The sequence below is a fragment of the Camelus ferus genome, chromosome 3, assembly GCF_009834535.1.
Source record: "Camelus ferus isolate YT-003-E chromosome 3, BCGSAC_Cfer_1.0, whole genome shotgun sequence".
NCBI classification, from domain to species: domain Eukaryota; kingdom Metazoa; phylum Chordata; class Mammalia; order Artiodactyla; family Camelidae; genus Camelus; species Camelus ferus.
Window position 1 is genome coordinate 76,098,019 of NC_045698.1, and position 10,480 is coordinate 76,108,498.

Below are 10,480 nucleotides of genomic sequence, written 5' to 3' on the forward strand. Positions count from 1 at the left end.
AGCCTCCAGGAAAGGAAAGCATCCAATCTATGATGAGCTAACAGGAAGAAAGTAGTTGAATTAAAATTCCAACTTCACCATCTTCCTCCCCTCTGATCTCTTGCCAATATCTCCCAGAAGCTGGAAGTCAAGGGAGCCTGCTCATACAGTCCCATGAGTCAGCCTCCCTGGAGGTACAAAGCAGGACAGGGAAGGGCAAAGAATATATCTGGACGAGAAAATAGATGATATCCAGCATATTCTATGAAATGCTCAATTCCTACCTTCTTGAACAATCTTCTCCCTGTTCATTTCCTACTAGATTGTAGAAAACAGTAAAGAAAGCAAGATCTTTTGCCTCCAATTGGCTGAGAGTTAGACTGTTTCTTTACAGAGGAATGAGCACTAGGTTTTCATGCACATATTTAGCCTTCTTCACTCCCTAACTAAAAAAATATCTGGTAACATTTTTCAGATATAGGCTGATTATGCAGGTATTACTAGCCTGGGAATAAAATAAGATAAAGGGGATGTTTTTTGCATTTGTCATAGGAAATTCCCCTACTCCATTTTCCAGTCTACAAATGCCTCCAAAGGACATACTTAGAGGAAGTATGGAACTCGGTGAAACCAATCAATGGTTCAGATCAACAAGCTTGCTTATATAATGTAAAATTAATGAACAAAATTGATATGTGCTGCAGTCATCACAAACCATACAATGACTATTCCATATTACATAAATGCTACACTATACCTATGAACAATGAACGTATAATACCAAGAAAGAAAGAATGTTTACCTCTGCAAAGTGTGGCCCTTCCTTTCTGCATGAGTACATGAAAACCAAAAGAAGAAATAATTACATAACCAGCATCCTGGAGGATCTAGAGTAATTCAATTTACTTCCAGGCCCAAAAGAATACCCATCTGCTGGGAAAGTCCATAGTTACACTTCCTAAAATATTTCCAAGTTAAGTTTGGTGTCATCTACTTTTCTTACTCTATAGAGGGAGATCTCTCCCATTTCATCAATAACCTATCTGATACCCCTTCCATTTTTTAAAGTCCAATGATACTATGACTTATTAACATAAAAAAGCATCCTTTTTTCCTGACAACTTGGATCTACTTCTTCAAACACAAATGGAGTTACCTATGAGGGCTAGCTACTTTAAATAGTCTGAATAGTTAAACGAAGAAAAGGAAAAAGTAAATTTAAAAGGAAGGAGAGAAAGTATAAAGGAATGAAAAAGAAAGGGAACTATTATTAAAAAAAATTTAAAATATTAAGTAAATAAATGAAGAAGAGGTCTTTCTAGTGAGGGTAGGAGAAAAGAGAGCTGTTATGAGGTCATTTTCTGGCCCATCTCATAGGTGAGAGTATTAGCTAAGCTCTCTGAGTAATCTCAGAGTGCTACAAATGATCTCACTTCTGTTTCCTATCACATGGAAGACTACCCTTGACCTAACCTAGGATTTCACAAATTATACATGAGACACTCTTCACACCTTTAGCTTCTGAACAAATGGAAAGAGAGAAAAACAAGCTCTTCAGTCCAATGGGAATTTTCAGAGATGCCCTTTCCTGAATGGTTGCCCCAGGCAACGCATAATTGGATTCCAGGTATATAGCAGCATTTACAGAGAGGTTCTTTCAACAGGAAATGATTTGCTTCCTGACAATGATACTAAAAGAAGGTTAATATACTTCAACATATTGAAGATTTGAATATCTATTAAGTAGTATATGAGGCTAAGCCCGAAGTCCATCATATTCTCTCCTTTGCAATGGTTGTTTGGAAGATCAGAACTCACTTTTGAGCTTGTCTTAATTCTTCAGTCCTTAATATTATCTGTGGCCTTCCCTGTGCCTGATCCTCACCCTCTTTATTCCTTGATATCTTTCTTTTGCCTTATCTTCACTGTTTTTTACCTTCTAGTACCAACACAATTATAGCAAGTCACTTCAAATGTTTTTGGGAAAAAAGAAATTGATATAAAGCAAACCAATTATTATAAAACATTTTATATTTCTAAAGAACTCACAGTCTAATAAAGACATGACTGAAAAATATTACTGAAATATTACACAGTGAATGGAAGCCATAAGAGGGAGGCCCAAAATAAATATGGCTTAAAGGAAAGTGAGGTCACATTCAGGTAAGAGATCACTTTTGGAGGAGATATACAGTGAAATGAGCATTGAATGACAGAAGAATGCCAACACCTGAGGATGCAAGGCTGGGAAGAAGAAAGCTCAGGACACCTTTAGAGCATATTAACTTCAGCTAATCTTTGGCAGAAGCCTAGGAGAATGAAGGAGATAAGGCTGGAGAGACAGCTTGGAGCCAAGTGGGGAAGGATGATTGTGAATGTCAAGGCAGCTGGAGTCTACCAAGTGTTCCTGAACAGGAAAGTGATATGACTGAAGGTCACGTAACTATAGATAAGGAAACTGGGGGGCCCCAGCACAAGTGTTTAGCAAAGCGTTTAACAGGCAAAGAGACATCTTTCAGGATACCTATTGAGGAGGCGCCCTGTCTGCCTTATCTCTACAAAAACCGACAGAGGCGCAGTTTCAAAGGAAGAAACAAAGAAAGGTGGGCATCTAGGTTACACCCTAAAAGAATCCAAGTCGAACCTAGGTGAAGGCTGCTTTCTTCCGTTCCTGCTCCCATCAGTATATCCCACCCCAGTGAAGAAATCTGTGTCTCTAGCTCCTGTCTGCGTACCCAATCTCCAGTTGCCGGCCAGAAACACCTCTTTTGTCACAGCAAATAAATCAGGCTTTGACATCATCCCACAAGACCCTGGAAAGTTGGTGATGCGGGGAGAGGGGAGGAGGATTTCTCTTCCAAAGGATGCTGCCACGACATCAAATCCTAGACTTGAAGGGTTCCAGAAAAGCCCATCTTTTAAGTCGGCGGTGAATCAGCGGCTTTCCGACACTCCTGTTAGCATCACAACCTTTATTCCCAGGCCTTAACCAGCGAATTGGGTCCAGCTGTACTGGTACGGCTGTGGAGCGCCTTTCATTAAAAAAAAAAAAAAATTCACTTCTGGTTCGAGTGTCCACCCCACCTCCACCCCGAGTCCGTACTTTTCCCGCTTCCCTCGCCACTCCCTACTGCTGTTCCAGGCGCCGCGTGGCCTGTGACATTTGCTAGGACTCACGTGGGGCGCCCTGCTTCGGCGGCTCCAGCGATGATTCCTAGGAACTTCCCAGGGACCAGGCTCTGACACGCGAGGGGCGAGAGAAAGAGGAGAGCAGGGTGTCAGGAGACCCTGGGCGGCGCGGGCCACGCTCTGCCGGAGCGGGGTTCGCCCCCTGCAGCCGGGTGGGTTTGGGTCTTCCTTCTGTTCAACTCTCTATTGACGCTACCAGAGCCCAGAAAGTGGCTAGGCATCCTTTCGGATGCTCTCCCTGACTCACTTCGCCGCGTTTAAACTCCTTTTTCTGAAATAACAAGAGTTTGCGAGTACAAATCCTAGCTCGGCAACTCGTCGCTTCTCCTGTCTCTCAAACGGGTGTCAGTGCTCAGGCCTCAGGTGAGGGAAGCTGTCGAAGCTACGCGGCGTGGGGCTAAAGCGAAGCGCCGGCACGCAGGGCGCACGAATCGTGCGCGCCTCCGGGCGAGCCGCGCGCTGGACAGCACCTTGCCCGGCGCCTTCCGCTGCGCGCGCATTCCGCCCCGCTCCCGGAGTCTGGCGTTCAGTCTCCTAAATGCAGGCCTGAAGAATAGGGCTGTGAAGGTTGTTGGGCCGTGGACTTTGAGATTCTAAAAGTTCCTGACACCTATAGAACTTGTTAGAGGAGACCACGTACCCGGTTACCCAAGAGTAAGCACTTTTTTCACGAAGTTGATAAGGGTGCTTCGAAAAGTTAAGTTTTTGAAGGCAAGGCCTATCAGATCTTTTCCCGTTCATTTCAGTTTCTTATAGTCCCTGCCCTCCAGCGTTCTGGTCACTCACTATTGCATACTTAAATGAAGCGCAGTCGAAGCTTGAGGCTGCACTCACCCTCCAAAGTATCCCATTAAGTAAGCACATGAGTTTTCTCAGTAGCCACAAAGGAGGAAAAGCACTAGTTGAAAGGGGCCAAAAGAAATGCTCAGAGTTTACAGCATGCAGGAGCAGTGGTACTTAGTTTTTAGAGTGGCTGCTGTTTTGGTTGTTTTTGCCAAGAAAGGGGATCTGGTCATGGAAATAGCCCTGTGGAAAAAAGATGTGGTATCTCTTAAACACATTCAGGCACATATCAAGGGTTTAGGGCAAAGCAAAAGGAGGCAGGTGAGGGAAATTCCTGATGATTTTACTAATGTTAAAATTCCATAGATTTGGCTAGTCCTATTTTTTTCTTCTATGTCATCAATTCAGAGTTCTATAAAGGAAAAGAATGACATCAAGGAAAATCATTGGCCTAGGAGAAAAGAGCCCGTAGGCGTTTAGGTGTTATATATATGGAGCCAGAAAGCTCTGGAGCACTAGGGAGACTCCAACTTAAGGCAACAGCATGGGTAAACATGGGTTTCGTGTGCACTGTGAATGAGAGGCAAAGAGTGGTGCCTGGGCACCTATTCCTAAGGCAGGCCCTGCAGACCTAGAAGCAATTCGGTGGTGGAGGAGTTTAGTGTGAATCTGGGGTGGGATTGGGTTTCCAAGTACATTGCCTGATACCTTATTATTTGTTCAGTTTTTTTCAGGAAGATCTTCATCTTGCAACTGGTAGGGCTCGCTCTAACCTACAATTTTACTGACTGTGACTTTGAGAAGATTAAAGAGACTTATCAGAACGTCATTTATGAAGTCCTGAAAGAATATATAAAGGGGGTAAGTGAAGAAATTTTTTTTAACATGTGTTTTCATTTTAAGAGTAAGCACATACACTAAAATTCAACTTTAAATGAAAGAAAAATAATTTGTAAAATAATCATGGCCCAGCATTCTGCCAAAAAATTTACAAATGATACTGAAATATTTTGGCTTCTAAAGTGACTACCTAGGAATTGGCACACCAATTAAATGTGCAGATGCTGATGAGGAGCAAATACTGATGGGTAACACACGATATCCTTCAAGGCTGTCTATCCTCTGCTAAAGCCTGCTCCTCCAGTACAATAAAAAAAGACAGTGATTAAGGGCTTGAGAAAGAGAAATAGAGGGAATTCTTGTGAGCTAAGTCCCAACCAGTGAGGATAGCCAGGGGACAGTGCACTTCAGGTCTTCCTAGTGTGCTAGATGAATTAGGATGCCACTGTGGGATAAGGTGAACTTCAGATTTTTAAATATACAGTAGTAACCACTTACCTGATTATTCTAATTTCTGAATAAAGCAATCATGTGTGAAGTGAATGAATGGCTACAGAGCAGATGTGGGCATTCGAAAAATGGTATTGCCACATGTGTGCCCTGTGTACAGGTGTGCCCACTTTGGTGGGGAGGGCAGCTCTCCCTCAAGGACAGGATCATTTTATATTCATTTATATTTATTTAGTTTCAAACACTAGTAGGCACTATCTGAAGATTAAATGTTTCACTACGTCGTCAATGACAGGAACAGATGCATAGGAAACAAGTGCCTAAATGGAAACTGCTTTCAGAGCATCTTTAAAACCTGGGAGCAAGGAGTGGGAAGGAGGGGTTCGATGATTTCTCCTATGAATTTTAGTCTTTACCCTTTTTATCTCATGCTATTTCTCTTTTCTTCCAGACGAAAAGTATCCGGTTCAACCGTTTCGTTTACTGTGAAGACAGGGTGAGTAAGTGGTTAATGCTGCTGTCTTTCTCCAGAGAGATGCAAGGCATTCCGCGGAGGGGGTATCCTGGTGTGTGTAACTCCAGGCGGCTGGGTTCCCAGGCGACGCCGACCCCGTAGGGACGACCGGGCTGCCGGAAAACTCTGCGCTGGTGCCCAGCTTGGGACTTCTGTTGCAGCTTAGGGTGAGGAAGTCTCTAGAATCCGAGCGGGATTCCGGGAGAGGCTCCTCCCCCGACCCCATCAAGAGGAAAGGCAAATCCTGCAGTGGGACCGGGGGACAACGTCAGGGGCACCCTCCCTGGGTGCGAGCCTCCGCGCTCGGCCCCGCCCCTCGGGCCTCGAGACGTGGGCGGGGCGAGCGGGGCGAGCGGGGCGCGAGTCTTTCCTCCTAAATCGCCCTCTGCCATTCTCACAGCACCTCTGCTTCCTTCGCCTTCCTCGGGGTCTTTCCCCTCTGCTCACCCGATACCTCTTTCCTCCTACTCGAATCGCCTTTATTGTGACACCCGCTCATCCCCCACCGCCCCCGTTGCCCCTTTCACTCACGTCTTATCAGCTCTTTTTTTTTTTCTCCTTGATCTACCCCCCCTGGCGTTTTCGTCTTTTCTCGTACGTTTTGCCGCTTGTGAGCAGCCGGATTGCCTCACTAAAATCGAGCGCTTTACCTTCGAACGCAACCATGGCTGCACGTCACTCGCCAGCGAAATCTTCGCCGAACAAACTAATGCTACATTCGCTCTCCATTGCACTGGCTACCCCGGAATTGAGGTAAGCGGATGCAGGCGAAGCTCGCGTTTTCATAACTCCGAGCTAACCTTGAATTCAAGCGGGGCTTCCGTGCAGAAGTTGTGATTTTTATTCAGGTTCTGTCTTTCGAAGAGCAGGTGAGCGGGTAAAAGCTGTAGATTGTCGGTTAGTCCAGCGTTGACATTTGGATTCAAACCTACTTGTTTATAAGATTCTGATTCTTTTTGGCAGAATTGTGTTCTAAACCTTAGGCCAGTGTTTCACATTATGGTCAGTGAAATTTGTACATCAGAGTGTCCTGGCTGCTAGAGCGTGAGGGTGATTGTCCAAAAGCCAAGTCCCAGGGACCCAGCCTAGATCTTCAAAATCACAGGTCCCTGTGTATGGGCTCCTTAAGAGGTTTTTATCCATTCCAAAGTGTGAACAGTATTGCTCGGACTTACTATTTAATAATTGTATATTTCTTTCTTTAAATGTTAAATTATGCATTAAATCTCTATCCCATGTTGGTTTAATTGCTTGTATGGGTGCTATTGCTGTCACTACATAATGGATCTTTTGCATCCGCAGTTACATGTATTTGTAATGAATGAATGTGTAACTTAAGTATGGAAATGGTAGAGCAGAGCTAGGGGCGGGAAGTATAGGTACAGTCTTGCCTGTTTGAATCCTAACTAACTTCTGTGAAAACCTGGGTAAGTTACTTAGCCTCTTTGTACTTAGTTTCATCTGCAAAGTAAGGATCATATTCTTAAGTCCCATATAGGGTGTTTATGAGGATTATATGAGTTGATAGATGTAAAAGCATTTGGAACAGTACCTGGTATGTAACAAGTTCTCAATAAATATTTCCTTCAGCTGGCAAGTAAAGCAGGGATTTATCCTCCTGATGACAAATTTTAAAAAGACAAAAAGAGACAGCGCAGATATGTACGCTTGCTGCCTGTTAACTGGTGGACTTTATCGGTCTGCACACTTGAGTGTCTGGGTGGCCAAGGCTGTCAATTTTTAGAGATGAAATAATGAAGCCATAGGGTTCTGAGTTGAGCTTGAGTTGGATACTCAATAACAGGCAGCCATGTGACAAACCTATTTGGCTCTATGACTTCTATCAAGGAGACTCTGGCAAATTTACAGATGGCCACAGTGAAGTTCATCCATATCAGAAGAGCACAGAGGACAGACTAGATCAAGTTCTGGACAACACGTGAAAAAGGAAGAGTCTGACGTGATTTATTTCAGCCCCCTCTGAAGCCCAAAAGCAGAGGCTAGGACCAATAATATTTAATTATAATTTAGCAGATTGTAAATTATAAGCCTTTTGCTTAGTAACCTGCTGAACTTTATTGATCTGAATACTGTGTGTCTAGGAAGCCCAGTCAGTCACTACTGAAGAGTAATTCAGGTGGAGGAATACATCAGAAGATTATTGCAGTCTTTTTAATTAATATTTAAACTTCTCTTCAGAATAAGCCTTCAGATGTCTGTGGCACATCTAGGAAGTTGAGAGGGTTAGAAGGTGGGAGCACTTTGGGTCCAAATAATAGGTTTACTGAATTATATCTATAAAGAATCGTAAGATAACTCCTGTACTTAAGGAACTTATGATCTTGTCAGGGAGATCATGAGATCATCAACTTATTTGTCTATTTAATCATTTAACAAATATACAGTGTTTCCTACGTAAGACATTGTGCTCAGTGCAATGGGGAATATCTGTGATATAATAATAAAAACAGTATGTAAGTTAGAGGCAAGTTAAGTGAAAAAAAAACTCTGGAGCACTAAGTGAATTTCCTAAAGAAATGTCCGAGCAATTAGCAAAGGTCTTGGGAAGAAGTCAGTGCTTGGCCTTGAAGTATATGGGTGGAGAGGTGGGAGGGCATTCCTCTGGAGAAAGCACTCAGGAACAGTGTGGAGATGTCTTGGGGGACACACATAGATCTGCATAAAGAAGACAAAATAACCAGCCACTCGAAGATAGTGACAATTAATTTTGCCTATTGCCTCTTCTATTCCACAGATAAGTATTACCCAAGCAATGAAGACAAGAAGGGAAAGAGAAGTCAAAACAAATAAATGCCTGGAACAAGTCTCAAAGTTGATAGAATTGTGGCGCCGTTTCTGTCGCATTAAACAAAGTAAAACTTCATTAAAATCTCATTTCACAGCAACAGAGTAAACCATCTTTATTAGACAGGTGGAAAGTTAACTATAACTGTGTCATTTAAAAGACCACCAATAGTTTTTTTTTTTTAAATTACAGAAGGGTTTCTTAGCTTATTTTTGTAAGCTTTTATTGTTTAAGGTAGGCTTATAATGTGGGGGAAGTACTGTTCCTCAAATGTCTGGGGAGACTTTTGTAGCATTTATGCCTAGGCCACTGATTTGTGGCAGTAATTCTCAGCTGGAACTGCCTAAGCCTTACTCTAGGAAAGAATCTAAAAGTGTGGTAGAAAAAGGAAAAAAGTTGAACTCGATAGCATGTAAACCTCTGTTTAAAAGGCAGACACTTCTTCCGTGTGTACTGACACTCCATGTGTTTTCATACAAAAAACTTAAAAAAGAAGAAAGTTAAAGCAAAAGGGGTGCACAAAATGTTGTACCTCTAATAAAGCAATTTGAAAGAACTTCCAAGAAATATTGTGAAAGTATTCTAAGTTAAACTTTTAAAATTATCTAACATTTAAGCGTGGTGTATGCAAACAGATCCTGAAGAAGTAGCTTTATTAGAACTAAAATATATATATATATATATATATATATATATATATATATATATATATATATATATATATAATATACTTTTTTAATTTTATGGAATAAATTTTTTATTTATTTTGTAAGCAGTTTTTAAAATTTACATACTGCTTTGTTATTGACACTATATTTTTCTTAATAAAATAATTCTCAAACTCATTTCTTATGAATGCTCTTTTTCATGTGGTTAGTTTCACACACTTTTTCTGAGGGACATCTCTTTTCTTCAGCTCTTTCCCTCCCCTCATCCTTGGAGCCACTGACCACTCTCCTCCTGCACTGTGCCTGTTGGCCCTGCCTGTAGAGAGAATACTTGGGGATAGGTGTCTTCAGGATCATCATCCTTTTGCATCATCATTTTCTTAAATTATGTCTCTAGTCCTTCCTTCTTTCACTTCTCACACCTGGAAGAGACAATGGAGGCAAAAGGTAAACAAGGGATGTCAAGTCCATTCCCCTATTCCTGAATACCTGCTGCAAGTTAGAGCTACAGTCACCCTGTCACTCCCCCTCCACTCAGAATGCTCTGAGCACCAGTGGGAGGGGCCACCATAGCCATACAGCCCAGGCTACAGAGCAAATGGGAATACATTCATTTTTTTCTGAGTGGAAACTTTCTCCTGACCACTACCCTGAGGGCTGGTGCTGAGTAATGATAGAGGAGGGAAAGTTCCAAATTCCTAAATCCATTTACTTTCCCACAGCTAAGAGGAAGCTCACATTATGTATCAAGTTAGAATTTACAGAGCACCTACTGTGTGCCAAGCCTTCAGCCAAGTATTGGGGATACAAAAGTAAGTAAGACACAGCTCTACCCAAAGAAGTTCATAATATAGCTGAACTGGCAGTTTCCTTTGCCCTGTAGGAAATCAGGGCAAACCCTCTTTCCAAAAACCTTTCTTTTTTCCTTTTGTTTTTTCTTTCTCTCTTTGTGGTGAAGAGGAAGGAAGGGTGCAACTCAACCTCCAGGGCAAAAATAAGGGTTCCAGAAGCTTTGGGGAAAGCTAGGGTCTGCCCTGATGGTCATGGGCACAGGCCACACCAGCCACTTTTGCCTTCCTCATCCTGAGATTGAGACAAGAGGGAAGAGGGCAGGGAACAACCATTGAAGGACACAGCAATTGAGGACAGGACAATCTGGTTAGAACTAAGATGGCAGAAGATTTGACTTCCAGTACAATACATTCCAATATAATGTGTGTAGGATACAAAAAACATATTTTGTGATCCCAA

General features: G+C 42.5%; 1 protein-coding gene across 1 annotated transcript; it reads left to right on the forward strand.

Moving 5' to 3' along the window:
- Positions 1 to 2,806: 2,806 nt before the first annotated feature.
- On the forward strand, positions 2,807 to 9,643 carry TSLP (thymic stromal lymphopoietin). Its single transcript, XM_032468512.1, has 6 exons — positions 2,807 to 2,935; positions 3,475 to 3,735; positions 4,672 to 4,812; positions 5,693 to 5,839; positions 5,939 to 6,508; positions 8,511 to 9,643. Exons 1-6 carry the CDS (start codon positions 2,807 to 2,809, stop codon positions 8,667 to 8,669), a joined length of 1,407 nt encoding a protein of 468 aa, XP_032324403.1. The 3' UTR covers positions 8,670 to 9,643.
- The last annotated feature ends 837 nt before the right edge of the window (positions 9,644 to 10,480 follow it).